Source organism: Ambystoma mexicanum, chromosome 2p (assembly GCF_040938575.1).
Source record: "Ambystoma mexicanum isolate Mex_15411 chromosome 2p, UKY_AmexF1_1, whole genome shotgun sequence".
NCBI classification, from domain to species: domain Eukaryota; kingdom Metazoa; phylum Chordata; class Amphibia; order Caudata; family Ambystomatidae; genus Ambystoma; species Ambystoma mexicanum.
Window position 1 is genome coordinate 380082040 of NC_090923.1, and position 16328 is coordinate 380098367.

A 16328-nucleotide genomic window follows, 5' to 3' on the forward strand; every position below is an offset into this window, starting at 1 on the left:
CACCTTATATCCCTTTTCTGCTAATACTGTCAGTAAATACAATGTGTAATTTTGACACTAGTCTCCTGTCTTGCTGCAAATCAAATTGTCATCTACGTACTGTATGACAGTGCTCAATCTGTAGGTTGCCCAGATCCATTTGAAGGACCCCATTAAAGATAGATGGTGACTCACAGTACCCCTGTGGTAATCTCGTGCGTTTCCACTTCCAGTTCTATATAGTTAGGTTATGTTATTTTGCATTTATATAGCACCTTATATACCATTGGTATGGTCTGGAGGCGCTGGTAGGTTGAACGCCCTTGGGAACCGAAGTTCGGGTCAGTAGAGAGAGTAGAGAGAGTCCAAAGGTGCATGTGCGCACCAGGTATGTGTGCAGCTGGTGCGGAATTAGTGTGGTAGCTGCTTCTTAGCGGTAGGTGTGGTGGTTGAGAGATCAGGAGTATGTGTTCGCTCTGGCAGGATTTATCCAGACCGAGTGTGGCTGTGTTAGGCCTGAGGAGAACGCCTGGCTGGGGGTGTGAAACCAGCAGTGTTTACTTAAGAGTGATGGGGAGTGAGCGGGAGATGTTGATATGAGAACAGTTATACCGAATGGTGTCATAGTATCTCTGTGTTCTAGTTGAATGGTGGTGTAAAGAAGAGAGTAAGCGTGGGGTGTGGTATGATCTATGTTCTTTCAAATGTTCCCTGCATTCCAAAGCATATTATGTACGTCACGCAATTCTATGCGATCAGGTCCGTTCTATGCATTTTTATTCATTTCAGGCGTTCAAGATTGCCCTACACACTCCTGTCTGCTCGACACACTCACGCACTCTAATCCACCTTGCAACTCTAGTTCGAAATGCAACTTTCATAGAGAGGCTATTCGGCACACTTCTAAATGTAACTTTCCACAGACGGGCTATTGGGCACACTTCTAAATGCAACTTTCCACAGACGGGCTATTGGGCACACTTCTAAATGCAACTTTTCTCAGAGAGGCTATTGGGCACAAATTCTAAATGTGATTGGGTACACTTCTAAATGCAATTGGGCACACTTCTAAATGCAATTGGGTACACTTCTAAATGCAACTTTTCTCAGAGAGACTATTGGGCACAACTTCTAAATGAAACTTTCTCAGAGAGGCTATTGGGCACAACTTCTAAATGCAATTGGGTACACTTCTAAATGCAACTTTTCTCAGAGAGGCTATTGGGCACAACTTGAAAATGCAATTGGGTACACTTCTAAATGCAACCTTTCTCAGAGAGACCAATTGGGCACAACTTCTAAATGCAATTGGGTACACCTTTAAATGCAATTGGGCACACTTCTAAATGCAACTTTTCGGAGAGGCTATTGGGCACAACTTCTAAATGTGATTGGGTACACTTCTAAATGCAATTGGGCTCACTTCTAAATGCAATTGGGCTCACTTCTAAATGCAGCTTTTCTCAGAGAGGCTATTGGTCACAACTTCTAAATGCGATTGGGTACACTTCTAAATGCAATTGGGCACACTTCTAAATGCAACTTTTTTCAGAGAGACTATTGGGTACAACTTCTAAGTGCAATTGGGTACACTTCGAAATGCAACTTTTTCAGAGAGGCTATTGGGCACAATTTCTAAATGTGATTGGGTACACTTCTAAATGCAATTGGGCACACTTCTAAATGCAACTTTTTTCAGAGAGACTTTTGGGTACAACTTCTAAGTGCAATTGGGTACACTTCGAAATGCAACTTTTTCAGAGAGGCTATTGGGCACAATTTCTAAATGTGATTGGGTACACTTCTAAATGCAATTGGGCACACTTCTAAATGCAACTTTTCTCAGAGAGGCTATTGGGCACAGCTTCTAAATGCAATTGGGTACGCTTCCAAATGCAACTTTTCCTCAGAGAGGCTAACGGGCACAACTTCTAAATGCAACTTTCTCAGAGAGGCTATTGGTCACAGCTATAGGAAAGAAGTCAGGTGTTGTGACTCTTTGTGAAGTGGTATAGAAAAGAAGCCGTTCTTCAAATCAATTATCATGAAGTGTGCAGCTTATGTTGGGATACTGCAAAGAACTGTTGCAGGATTTGCAGCCTGCTTGGTTGATCACTCCATCTAAGGTGCTAATGAATATAAGGATTTGTTTCTAACAATCAACATGCATTGGAAATGCCTGAATTAAATTCTATAGCCAATTCTAAACGTTAGTGGTGCAATGGTTCTTTGCGTGTTTTTATGCTCAAACATACATGTTCCTCTCCCTGGAAGTCCTTTAAATGTGGCAACCTGATCCACATTGCTACTCTCAACTCTCGTTCAGCTGTCAAACACTCCTCTGACATCTCCTGGAAGAGCTTGTTTTGGATGTACTCAGTCTACCCAGAGACTTGGTTCACGGCCAGCTCTGTTACGAGTTTCGACACTCTCCTTCCCGATGGCTACAAGATCCTCTCTGAACCCAGAACCAACCTTCCCAGTGGGGGTGTAGCCTTGATTTTCCCAGAGTGGATCCCTGCTTCTATCATTACAATGCAGCACTACTCCTCCTTTGAATGCCTGGGTTTCAGTCTCTCCATCTCTACTGGCCTCTCTCTCTCTCTCACTGTAGCCATTATCTACTGGTGGCCTGGCCAGGTAGCCCGCTTCCTCTCTGAGTGGGCAGACCTCTCCTCCTCACCTTTAACTTTTAACTCACCTCCTCAGAGACTTGAACATCCACCTGGATGCTACCAGCCCTTCTTCAGGACTCACTTGCAATATATATATATATATATATATATATATATATATATATATATATATATATATATATATATATATATATATGAAATAAATGCTTTTCAAAGGAAAGGCAGCGAGTGGAATGCACTCCAGAGAGCAGCTACAACAGGAGAACAGTGTCCTTGCAGCAAATAAGTGGAAAAAACTCCTCAGCATTCCTGGCAGCACGTTTTCTTTATTAATGTAAGTGCATCAGGAAAGGGAAACAAGAAAAAAATGACGCGTTTCGCGGTACACAGGCCGCTTGATCACGTAGGTTTACAAGCAACACAGATGATGGACTGCAATTTATCCCCAAACAACTCTCTGATTTCACATAGAGAGTGTCTACCTGCTAAAAGCCACTCATTCAACGCGTTTTACAAGGCAGCCATATTGCAACGATTCTATGGTATATAATTACTCATAAGAGAATACAGACCTCTACCTCTAGCATTTGCGACATGGATTACATTCATAATTTGCAGATACATGTCGAAAGGGCAAAAACAATATATGATGCCACTTAGAATACATCAATTACACAAAGCAACCATGTGTCTTTAAAGTTCAACAGTATACCATGATTTAAAACATTCCTTTGTGTGTCCATAGTACGTTAACATTGCATAAAAGGAGGAAGTAGTCAAATATAGCTCCTGGCTGCCTAATAGCAAAGTGGCAATGGTAGCTTTTATAGAGTGCATGTGATGTACAGCAAGCTCGAATGATACTCGGACAAGATGCATGTAGGCAATGATTGGAATTTGTGCAAAAATGCAAACGATAAAGAATTTGGATGTATGTGCAAATAGCGTTTCAGCAGCAAAAATATGTACATAGCAGAGATTGAATAAAGTGCATAGTGCTCTCCGTCCATGTATATACCTCACCTATCCATATAGGGCTCTTTAGTTAGCACTTCAATGTGTGGATTTTAATATCCTATTTATATAGAGTAAAGAAAATCTCTGTTAGTTTATATTTCTCCCAGACTCAGAGGTAAATACATGGGCTTCTAATCTGTTATTTACAGAAAAAGTTTGCTTTTTATAAAGTGAAAAGTGCGTGCAAATGTTGCTTCATTATAAAGTGCCAAGTGCATAAAACATCCAAATTCATAAAAAGACCTATAAGTCATATAAAAGATAAAAAATATCTCTTTCATATAGACCCATATACATGCATCGTAATGTTTAAAAGGAGAGAAGTATTTCAAATGCAATGTAAAAAAACTTTTTGGTGTTCAGTCCATATAGCATTATCACCGATTTGACGCCACAAAGCAGGTAAGATCAAGTCCAAAAGTCTGTGTTGTAAGAGCCACTTAAAATAAGTATCAAAACCTATACAGTTACAGTTTAAAAACAAATGTTTAAAAACTACACCAAAACTGTGAAAGCAGGACCCCAGACCAGTATTATATAAATAAACATGTGATAACACCATATTCATCGAAGATTTAAGAAATATGAAAATGTAAAACATGTAGTAGTCGGAGAAACATTGTGCGTTTCATTACTCAGGGCATGGCACGTATTATTCGTGTGTCCTAGTCTTTAACTTAGAAAGAAAAGAACAAGCCATTGGGACATGTGCTGCCTGGTCAGAGCAAGTATGAGACATTATCTGCTTGAGCTTCATGTACCCAGGAAGGTATATAGTTCCTCATCAAGGTTGTGACCCCTGGGTTTTTTTGTCTCTAGGTCTAAAATACATCTGGTTTCTAACTGTCGTAGTGTTAGTTCACGATTGCCTCCTCTGAGTGGTTTGGTAATGGTATGTATGCCAAAAAAGGTAAAGCCCTCTAGTTTGCCTCCATGTTGATTCTTGAAATGAAGGGCCATAGGGTAAGTCGGATCAGCATTCTTAATTGCCCTAATGTGTTGTAGCACCCTTAATTTGAGTTGTCCTTTGGTGCTACCGACATACCACTTGTTGCATGGGCAATTTAACACATATACCACATATTCGGTTTCACAAGTAATTCTAGACACAATCTTAATGTTCTTTCCTAAAATGGGATGTAAATAACAACTGATGTTAATAGCATAGGTACATGCTTTACATTTAGAACATTTTTGAAAGCCCGGTCTCTTGATGTTCATCCAACTGGCTCCTGATTAACTAGAGGACTCATGAAACTGGGCACCAGTATATCTTTAAATGAAGGCGATCTACGGAATGTGATGTTGACTTTAGGTGCCAGTAGCTCGCCCCGATGTTCATCTAGTTTTAAAACATGCCAATGTTTTTGTAATACTTGGCAAATGTTTTGGGCCCCGTTACCAAAAGTCAGAATCAAACGTGTGTCTGTATTATCCGTGATCTTCATTTGTACAGCATTGGAAACCAGTAGTAGGGAACGGTCCATGTGCCTAGCTTTTAAAAATGCTCTTTCCAGTATTTTAATTGGATAGCCTCGATTTTTGAATCTCTGGGCCATCCAGGCACATTCGCTGTCAAAGGTGTTAATGTTGGAACAGTTTCTACGTGTGCGTATAAATTCCCCATACGGGATGCTCCATTTTAAGGCTGTGGGATGGCTGCTCTTTGCATGTAATGGAATGTTTGAGCTGGTTGGCTTTCTATATAGGCTGCTGGTAAGTTCGCCATTGGCCACTAAAACTGCGATATCCAAGAACACTATATCAGTCTTGCTATGACTCTCTGTGAATTGAAGGTTGAGCTCATTGATATTTTATATCCTCACAAAGTCTAGCCATTCTCGATCGCCGCCATCCCAGATCACAAACAGATCATCGATCTAACGTAGCCACAGTATTATTTTGTCTGTATGTAGGGTGTTGCTCGAATGCCAGACAACAAACTTCTCCCACCAGCCCATTGTTAGATTCGCATATACATACATATATACATACATATATCTCCCCCCTCTCCCCGACTCACTCTGCAGGGCACACCCACTCACTCTGCAGGGCACACCCTGGATATTCTGATCTCCTCAGACCTCCCCTTCTCTAACCCTCTCACCACTCCTCTCTGAGTGATCACTTTCTCCTTTCATCCCACCTCTCCGTCTTCCTCACAGGTCAAGCTGACTCCAGAACTGCCACCTACCTTCTTGGTCATCCGACCTATGAAGCATTTGTCAGTTGAGGCTTTCACTGCTACTTTCTCTCCTCCTCCTGCACATTTGGATGAATCACACACAGACACAGCCCTCTCTAAGCTTCATCTCTCCACCTCTAACACTCTGGATGTCCTTGCCCCATTCATGAGGATCCGCTTGAAGCCCAAATCCAAGTGCAACTCTTATTACGATTTTGCCCTCGCCGCCATTAAACGTAGGTGTAGGCCAGCGGAGAGGAAGTGGAGGTCATTAGGCGCACCCCCTGACAAAATGGATTGCCGCTTGCTCCAAGGGCAGTACAAACTCTCAGTCATCTCTAAGAAGAAAACGCACATCCAAGCCTGCATCGCTGCAGCATCTAGCAACTTGGTCGAACTTGAAGGAGCTGGCCAATCCTGCTGCAGTCTCTATATCTCCTTTTCCATCCCAGGCCCTCTGGACTGCCTTGGCGTCTCATTTCGCTACTAAAAGTCAGCCCATCCTGTCCATCCTCTCTTCCTCTACCACACCTGGCTTGTCTGAGGCCGTCTCTCCTCCTCCTTTCCCCTGTTCACCCGTGATGATGTTTCTAGACAAGTCTGATCTATGAATGTCTTGTCAAAGCAGGTTTTCCCCTGCCCATCCAGAACAATCAAGGACCACATCAACAGCCTTGCTCCAGCCTTGCCCGATTTCTGCAATCACTCCTTTGCCACTGGAACTTTCCCATCCCCCTTGAGCACTCTCTTGTGCACCCCATTCTAAAGAAGCCCTCAGCTGATTATTCCTCTCCGGCTAACTATCGCCTGATCTCCATCACTCCTTTCCTGGGTAAACTCTTGGAAAAGCTTGACATCTACCAGCTTAATCTACATACTGAATTGGTTGGTTGCCTCCATGCCCACCAGTCTGGCTTCAGAGCTGCCAGAAGCAGAGAAACTGCTCTCCTGAACACCCCTGAAGACTTTCTCTCCAATCTTGACTTTAATATCCCTTCTGTCCTCATTCTCCTCGATCTATCCTTTGCTTTTGACACGGTCAACTATGCCAACCTGCCCAATCGTCTCTGCAACAACCTTGGTATTACTGATCAAGCCCTGGCCTCATTGACCTCCTTTCTCACCGACCGCCCCGCTCAGGTCCAACTAGGATCTTTCCTCTATTCTCTCTCTCTTTCTCTACTTGTGGTGTTCCCCAAGGGCCTAACCTTTCTCCCTCGCTCTTCAACCACTACTTGGCACCTCTTGCCCACTGCATCGCTACGTTCTACTCCAATTTTCAAATGTTATGCGGATGACACACAGCTCTCTTTCAGGCTCCCCTCAGCCACCTCTGCTTCTTCTCTCATTCCAGACAGTCTAGCCGCAATTCAGGAATAGTGTGCCACCAATGATCTCTGCCTTAATGCCATTAAGATGGACATCCTCCTCATTGGGACACCCGCTCTCTCCTTTCCTCTCTCTCTCTCTGACCGCCCACTCTGGGCCCTCTTTGTGCTCCTTTCTGTGAGGCTAAGAACCTTGGTGTCATCTTCAACTCAACCCTCTCCTTCTCTCCTCACATCTCTGACGTCTCTAAGAAGTCAAACTATTAGCTGCACATCCTCAGAGGTATTCTTCCTTTTCTCACTTTCCAACAGAAGCTCACCTTCTCCAGATCTCTGGTCCTCTCTAAGGTGGACTATTACAACAGCTACTTTCTAAATCTTCCTGCCGCTACTCTTTGACATTTACAACTTATCCAGACCAGGGCTGCAAGACTTGTCTTTGGTCTCAACCCCAGAGAGCTTATCTCAACAGCTCTGAATTCTCTTCACTGGCTCCCTGGGGCTGCAAGGATCAACTTCAAGACCCTCTGCATCATCCACAAGGCTTTCTGGGGCCTGGGACTCTTCTACCTCCAACTTTCTCTTCCAAAACCTGTTCCTTCTCAAGCTCTCCCCTCATCCACCTCCAACTCTTTGAAGGTCAGACACCTCTCCAAGCAGAGAGTTGGGGGCAGATCTATCTCCTCGCTGGGGCCTCCCTCTGGAAAAGCCTTCTTGCTTCTCTCAAAACTTGAGCAGAATCACCTGTGGCTCCAGAAGCAACTCAAGACCTTCCTTTTTGCTTCCGCTTTCTCTCTTCCTCTCCCCTACTGATGCACCGGACTGCTCCGTGCAGGTCACCCGCTGAACCCGGGCCCAGGCTCCTGCATGTACAGTTGCCCTTGCACTGCCTCCAGGTTCCCCAACACTTAAGGGTCTGAATCTGCAATCCTACTGTCCATTCTCTGTGCACTTATGAGCCACCCACTGGCTGCACTTGTTATTTAACTGCACTTGACCGATCTGAATGACACAAGGCCTAGTAAGATCGACATTTTTTCCTCCCTTTGTTTCCCCCTCCTTGGCTTGTCGTACCTAGAAACACTTGTGTACAGGCGCATTATAAATGCCATATCATACAGATAATGTTTTTATAGAAAAGGGAACATACCTTCAAAAGAGTTTGATTTCTGATACGAGATGCACATGATGATTCCTTATTGACTTTCAATTCAGCCTTCAAGTTTTCAAGGTGGCTTCCCATTTGCTGAATCAATGCAGTTCTTTGAGATAGTCTTCACATTGAAAGTAGAAAGTTACTAATTAAATTGTATCCGTGTCCTCTAATCTGAGGTTTGCATATACTTCTGAAAAAAAAGAATCTTTCTAAAACAGGCAATTGCTAAAAATCAACTGACAATCCAGAAACCAGACCACAATTTTAACACCACAGAAAAATGTAATGATTATTTAGGAGATCCTAAAATCATATTGAATACACGTTACTTGCAAACAGTTTTCCAACACAGGTATCTACATTACCATCAAACAGATGAGGAACTACGGATTAGCAAGAACTCAGAACACTTTGCTGAAGACATCTCTTACAACAAAGACAACCTCAAAAGGTTTAGGGGTATTGAAATCAAAGTTTTACAGAACAATTACGGCAATAAAAAGCAATCTTTCAGCACATTTTGTCTTGGATTAACAAGAAAACAATGAAAGGTGATACAAAAAATAAACAGTGGCTACATTTAACACACAGGTGAACAATATCCCTTTATGTTCATAGACTCAAGGGGAACCCCATTAAACACTGCATTATCAGTTGACCTAGAGTCCCCTTTTTTTGTACTGATCTGCGGAAGGATACCCATTCCAATTATTCTTTTTATTCTTTCTAAAGAACAAGAACGGGTGGTGGTAGGTATCTATAGGATTCAAATGAAGAGTCCTAGGACAGAGAACTAAGTACATTTCTTTTGTGGTTCATTTTTTTAATTATAATAGAGGTATACATCGGCATGAACAACAGCCAAAATATGTAAAAATTATAAAGACATAATCGTAAGGACAATGAATGAGATGCAATATGTCATAAAATCCCTTTGAGAAACAAACATTTGAAGTCACTGGAATGGCAAAGTGGGAAATAAGCATTCAAGTCATGATTAAAAAGAGCAAGCAAAGGTAGGCCTGAGGGTATCGATTAGGGTATCCGGACAGTAAGATCAGTCGGTAATACAATGGACATACGTGTAGCAATCTAGATCTGTATGCAATTGCAGAAGCTATTTTGGCGCCCATAGAAACAACCTTGGCCATGCATATCTAAAACCACCCACCCAATTTCCTCAAACATTATAGATCAGCCTTTCAAATGTAGATACAGTAAGTAGTTCTTGAATCCATTCTTCGGTGCTAAATCCCTGGGTCGATTTCCACCCTCGTAGAATTCTTTTCTTAGCCAGCATGCATCCTCTTAAGAGATTGCTTGGGTAAAATCAAAGATCAATTTATCATCTCCAAGGATAAGTAGGGAGGCTTTCATCGGTATCTCAGTTTCTAGAACGAGGTTCATTCTTTCTAACCCATCCTTCCAGAAGGCATTTGATTTCTGGCATGGCCATATTAGATGGCTTAAAGTTCTGTGGGCTTGCTTGCATTTCCAGCATCTATCATTATCTCCCAGTCTCCGATCATGCATTCCTTCAGGGGTCCAATACAGCTGATGTTTGATTTGGCTAGCTCGCATATTCCAGTCTAACAAGGTCAGTGGAACATTAACATCTTGCCCAACACCCAGGTCTCAAGTTCTCCTCAATGTCTGTTTCAGACAACTGTAGTGTCCCCCCCCCTCCTATCCTTTATCCTCTGTGAGATCATTATTATTCATCCAAGCCATATCCTTATCAGGGAAGCAAACATGCAAGTAATTGGAAATAGCTCACGACATTCAAACAATCTCAAAACACCAGTAAAAGCAACTCACTGATGAAACACTGGCAGAAACATTCTGTAGATTTAACAGATGGTTGTGAGCTTCACGAGCGAACGATGCTTTCTGTCCTCCTCAAGCAGGCTGAATTCAGCTGGATATAACTACATCGCACACTGCATTTTATTAGATCCCATGGATACACCAGCCCGGACATTTGGACTCTTTCCAGGGACCTCCAGCTCACCCAGCCATGTAACTGGACTATCAATGCCTCTCTTATGTTCCTCTCCTTGGGTTCATCTCTCTCCGCCTTTTCTCTTTTCTCTTCCCTTCCTGTAGTCTCACTTTCCCCTCTGGCTGCTCTAACCGTTCTCCATGATATACTATTTAACTCTCCCGCTCCTATACTCACCTCTACTCTTGCTTCATGCCGCTTACACATGGTGCCTTAGCATTTGTCGCTGAAAAATCAAATCTGGCTGTGTTTTTGAAAGTCAAATCTGGCCGTGTTTTTGAAAGTCAAATCTGGCCATGTTTTTGAAAGTCAAATCTGGGTGTAAAGTCAAACTTGCTGTTTTTCTCATTTCACTTTGGCCCTCAACCTTAACCTGCTAGCCCAGTGACTGTTCCGTACCGCTCACTTGCTTCTTTCTCTTAATACCCCCTCTCTCTAGTTGCCCATTGTGCTATCTGTTTCTCCTATCTACTCAAACTGCTTTACTATCAACTATCCCTCCTTTCTCACCAAGTCTGGCAAGAAGACATTTAAAAAGGATATCTTGGCCTCTAACCCAGGTCTTCCCATTGCTGATACCTATTCCAGCGCTTCTGCCAGACAAACCCTCACGACATCCTCTTTGTCGTTCCTTCGCCTGATCTTTCGACCCCTCATATGGTCTCTGTGCTCTGTCCTGTACCCTCCTCTCCCATAAATGGTGGCACCCGCTGGGAAGTCCGTATGGATTCCTTTGACTCCAGAGTCATCATTAATGTCTACCTAAAAGGCACTGTCATGGTGCAAGGCCTTCAGGCCAATCTCCGTCTCTTTGATAGGCGGTTCCTTTGCCTCATCAACTTCCTCTCTTCTCCTGCTGTCCCCTACCCAACTCCCTTGGCTACCTTGCCCTTTTCCTCTTCCTACCCTCCCCCATCTCATACTCTCCCCCCGCCCCCCACACCTCTGCAGGGCATACCTCTGATTTTTACCCCTCCCGGAAGGTCTTTAAGGCCTGCAATCTTCTTCATATTGCCACTCTCAAGCCTTGCTCCGCTGTCAAACACTCCTCTGACATCTGCCACCTCCTAGAACAACTTAACCTCGATGTCCTTGGTCTTGCTCAGACTTGGTTCACTGCCATATCTGTCACGAGCTTTGACACGGTCCTTCCAGACGGCCACAAGATCCTCTCCGCCCCCAGATCCACCCCGCCAAGAGGGGGTGTAGCCCTGATCTTCCCCGAGTGGATTCCTACCTCTTTCATCCCTACTCAGACCTACTCCTCTTTCGAATGTCTCGTTTGTAGGCTCTGTCTCCCTCCTAGCCACTCCCTTACTACTGATACTCTCTACCGGCCCCATGCCCAAGTCACCTATTTTCTCTCTGAGTGGGCAGACCTCAACTCCGCCCTCCTGGCCTCTACCTCTCAACACCTCCTCCTTGGTGATCTCAACATCCATTGCGATTCTTTTTTTTTAACTTTATTTTAATTTTCAAAAAGTAACAACATGTCAACACAGAGAACATATGCTAAAATAATTATCAGAATACCAATAAAACATTACAATGAGAAATAAATTGGCACAGGTAAAAGAAACAATTTGACGATTACCAATATACAACTAATAATAGTCTGACCATCTTGATTCTCCCCGTTCCTCATCTGCGCTCTTTCGCGACCTCTGTGATACACTCTTCCTCTCTATCCTCCCCTACAGCCCGACTAACTCTGCTGGCCATACACTTGATGTCTTGATCTCCTCTGGCCCTCCCCTTATCCATCCCCCTCATCACTCCTCTCTCCGGGAGCAATCACTCCCTCCTCTCCTCTACTCTACTCTGTTCTTCCCATCTCCTCTCCTCAAGCCAAGCCTGCCCCAAGACTGCCACTCACCTTCTCGGACATCCGGCCCATGCAGCGTGCGTCAGTTGAGGCTTTCGCTGCCACCTTCTCAACCCCTCCTCCAATTCAGAGTGACTCACACCCTGACTCAGCCCTGTCCCTGCTCTACATTTCTCTCTATCACTGCTACTCTTGTTGCTCTTGCCCCTGTCATGAGGATCCGTTTGAAGCCCAAAGTCAAGTGCAATTCTTGGTATGACTCTGACCTAGCTACACTTAAATGTAAGTGTAGGGCGGCCAAGAGGAAATGGAGGGCCTCTTGCTCATCCTCTGACGAACTGGCCTGCCGCTTTCTCCAAAGGCAATACCAACTCTCGGTACGCACCAAGAAGCAAGTCCATATCCAAGCCTGTGTCTCTGTGGCATCGAACAACTCGGCCAAATACTTTAAAATCCGCAAAGAGCTGGCCAACACTTCTGCAGTCTCCACCCCTCCTATCGCCTCTCAGGCTCTTTGCAATGACCTTGCCTCACACTTTATCTCTAAAACCAAGGACATTTTGTCCACACTTTCCTCTTCTCCTGCTCCTCTCCCCACCCCTCCCCTTCTCTGCTTGTTGATCCACCCTTAGCTTCCCCTCCTCCCTCTTTCTCTGCCTTTCCTCTTTTCTCCCCTGATGAGGTCGCTCGACAAGTCTAATCCATGAAAGCCTCATCAAAACAGGTCCATCCCTGTTCCTCTAAAACCATTAAGGATCACATTGATACCCTTGCACATGCCCTTGCATATTTCTGCAACCTCTCCTTCACCCCTGGATCTTTCCCCTCCCCTCTGAAGCACTCCCTTGTGCATCCTCTCAAGAAACCCACAGCTGATCCTTCTCGTCTGGCTAACTATCGCCCAATTTCCATTACCCCCTTTTTGGGTAAGCTCCTGGAAAAGCGTGCCATCTCTCATCTTAACCTTCACTCTGACTCTGTCGGCTCTCTCCATGACCACCAATCTGGTTTCAGAGCTGCCAGTAGTATGGAAACTGCTCTCCAACCTTGACTCTAACATTCCCTCTATCCTTATCCTACTTGATGTCTCCTCTGCTTCCGATACGGTCAACCACACCACCCTGCTCAATCGTCTCTGTGACACCCTGGTTATCACTGATCAGGCTCTGGCCTGGCTGACCTCTTTTCTCTCCGATCGCCCCTCCCTGGTACAACTTGGGTCCTTACTATCCTCCATCTCCCTCTCTACCTGTGGTGTTCCCCAGGGGTCTAACCTCTCGCCCTGGCTGTTCAACCAATACTTGGCAACTCTCGCCTACTGCATTTCCATTTTTTGCTCAAACTTCCAGTGCTATGCTGACGACACCAAACTCATTTTCAGGCTTCCCTCAGCCACCTCCTCTCCTTCCCTCATCGCGGACTGTCTAATCGCCATTCAAAATTGGTGTGCAGCCAATGATCTTTGTTTATATGCCAACAAAACGGAGATCCTCCTCATTGGCATCCTCTCTCCATCTTTTCCCCTCACTCTCTGGCCGGCCTCCCTTGTACCTCTTCCTGCCCCTACCTGCAAAGCTAAGAACCTCAGGGTCATCTTTGATGAAACACTTTCCTTCTCCGCACACATCTTTGTCGTCTCTAAAAAGTCTAACTTCTTACTACACCTCCTCAGAGGTACTCTTCCCTTCCTCTCCTTCCCTCAGAAGCTCACAGTCTCCCAAGCTCTGATTCTCTCTAGGCTGGACTACTGTAACAGCCTCTTTCTAAATCTACCTTCCTCCACTCTCTGCTATTTACAACTAATCCAGAACAGGACTCCAAGACTTGTCCTTGGCCTCAAGCCCTGGGATCGCATCTCTCCAGCTCTGAAATCCTGCCATTGGCTCACAGTGGATGCAAGGATTACATTTAAAACCCTTTGCATTGTCCACAATGCTTTCTGGGGCCTGGGTCCAAAATACCTTCAACTATCCCTACGTAAATACCTCCCCACTCAAGCCCTTCGCTCCTCTACCTTTAACTCCCTCAGGGTCAGTTGTTTTTCAAAAAAACAAGCTGGGGGCAGATCTCGGTCTTCAGCTGGTGCCTGCTTTTGGAACTGCCTCCCTGCCACATTGAAACTTGAGAAGAACCATCTACGGTTACGGAAGCTTCTCAAGACCTTCCTCTTCACCCTACCTTTGCCCCTCTTCTGCCCTGTTGATCTGTTTTCTCTCTCGGCACTGTCTCACTGGCCATCCCTTGCACTGGGGCCTGTATCTGTACCCATACAGTTCCCGCTCATTCTTCTTCAGCACTTATCAGATATACCCTATCTGACTTGCCTTGCACTTTGCCACTCACTGGCTGCACTACCACTGTTCTTGATCACCTTTATTTATTCATTAATTTATTATTCATCTTGTTTCTCTCCTATGCTCTGCACTTTCCAATTTCTCCCCCCACCCATGCACTATCCCCCTTTTTCCCTTCCCCATGCACTTGCGCGTTCTCAATGTCACTGGGCCTAGTAGGCTTGTTTGTTTTTGTTTTCTCCCCTGTTCACCCTCCCTTTTCCTGGTGGCGCTCTGAAACATCTGTATATGAGCGCGATATAAATAAAATATATCATACACGTGAATATTCTGCATTTATTCTTTCAGCTTGAACACTCACAACCATCTGTTTAATCTATAGAATGTTTAGTATGCCATGAGCCCCATGGACTGGCCTGGGCTTGCGGACACAAGGTTAAGACTTTTCCCTGCACTTTTTTTGTCATTAGACTCAACATTGTGCTTGCCCTGTCAAAGACGGAGGAGGGTCGAAACATGGGTTGGCTGTAACTCTATGTGAGCCTATTAGTACTGGTGGACCTATGCCTTTAACACGGGACTTGGGCCAAGGACCCCCGATCTGGCCCGCTGGAGAGTGTGTTAAGGCCATGATCACCCCCAATTATCAAAGCAGCAACCCGGTTGCTGAAAAAAAAAGGGGGAAGTTTAATTCATTCACTCATTCATTCATTCATTCATTCATTCATGCATGCATGCATTTATTCATTGAACAGGACGCCACGCTTGTACCGTTCAATGAATGAATGAAAATACTGATCCAAAATGGCCACCATAGTTATAAAAAGCAGGGCTCCGTACGGAGCTCCTCTTCTATGACCAATGCGGCCAGAAAAGTGAAGCTGCTGCGGTGGCGGCAGGAATCAGGTAAGTGGGGATGGGATATTTAAAAATAAATAAATAAATAAAAAGACGGGGGAAAGAGGTGGGTGGGAGGTAGGGGAGCTGCGGGAGGGGAGATGGTGGCACAGTGGTGTAGGCAGCCTGCGGGTTCCGTGGAATGCAGGCTGAGATTACAGGTTTCAGCCCACATTCCACAGAACCCGATTGGCTGCGCCTCCGTCCTGTGTGCCAAATGTCTTTAAAAACCAAAACCATCATAGTTGTTCTTTGGCACTTCATGTAACAAGACCTGCACGTGAAGAACTCAGGCCCTTGGTCTACTTTTGGTATTTCACCCACTTAGCGACGATAGGGCACAGCCTTCCATTGTCTGACTCACGCAGCTTGGATCTTACATGGACAAATGAATTAGCATAGCATTGCACATCTAACTAGCACAGTATTATTCCTTGGTCTAGTGGCTGAACTAGTAATTAAGTACTTTTCAAACATGGCAGAACGAACATGGCAGGAAACAGTCCCTCTTTGGTCTACATGGGGGTCAGCAAAAATGGCAAATGAAAGGTGTTTACACATTGGACAAGGCATGTAGATGCCCTAATTTTATGTGTTTGTTAAAGTACACACAGTTTCAGGCTACACGCAGTAATGCTAACCCGGGCTTCTACCCTGAGTGGAAGAGGGAAGAAGGCGAGTTCTACAAAGGATCATAGAGAGTAAAAGGAACGCAAATGGTAACAAGCAAATTGACCTATGCGTCAAGGTGACCTGTGTTGTGGGCTGTTCAAGAGAAAGAAATGCAATAAAAAGTCAAGTCGGGACCAGCTTGGGCCCATATCGAGTTTGCAACTCCCACAACACTCCCTTACTCAAGCCATATCCTTAGGTAAACTGTGCCAGAGAAAGCTTTCACAATCTCACCTGAACGAGGCGATAAAATCCCTAGATACTTTAATAAAGGAAAAGAATTAGACAGACATCATGCAGAAAGCTGCTATTTTGAGCCGCTACCTGCACCGCCTCT

At 44.7% G+C, this 16328-nt stretch overlaps 1 protein-coding gene across 3 annotated transcripts in view; it reads right to left on the reverse strand.

The window, feature by feature from the left end:
• CEP15 (centrosomal protein 15) overlaps positions 1-16328 on the reverse strand; it is a 228297-nt gene that overhangs the window by 80516 nt on the left and 131453 nt on the right. Inside the window, exon 3 of one of the 3 annotated variants that reach the window (XM_069643747.1) lies at positions 8296-8419. In XM_069643747.1, the coding sequence (XP_069499848.1) occupies positions 8296-8419 (124 nt within the window). Of the gene's footprint in view, positions 1-8295; positions 8492-16328 lie in introns of all 3 variants that reach the window. The other 2 variants (XM_069643749.1, XM_069643748.1) reach the window with 2 other exon arrangements.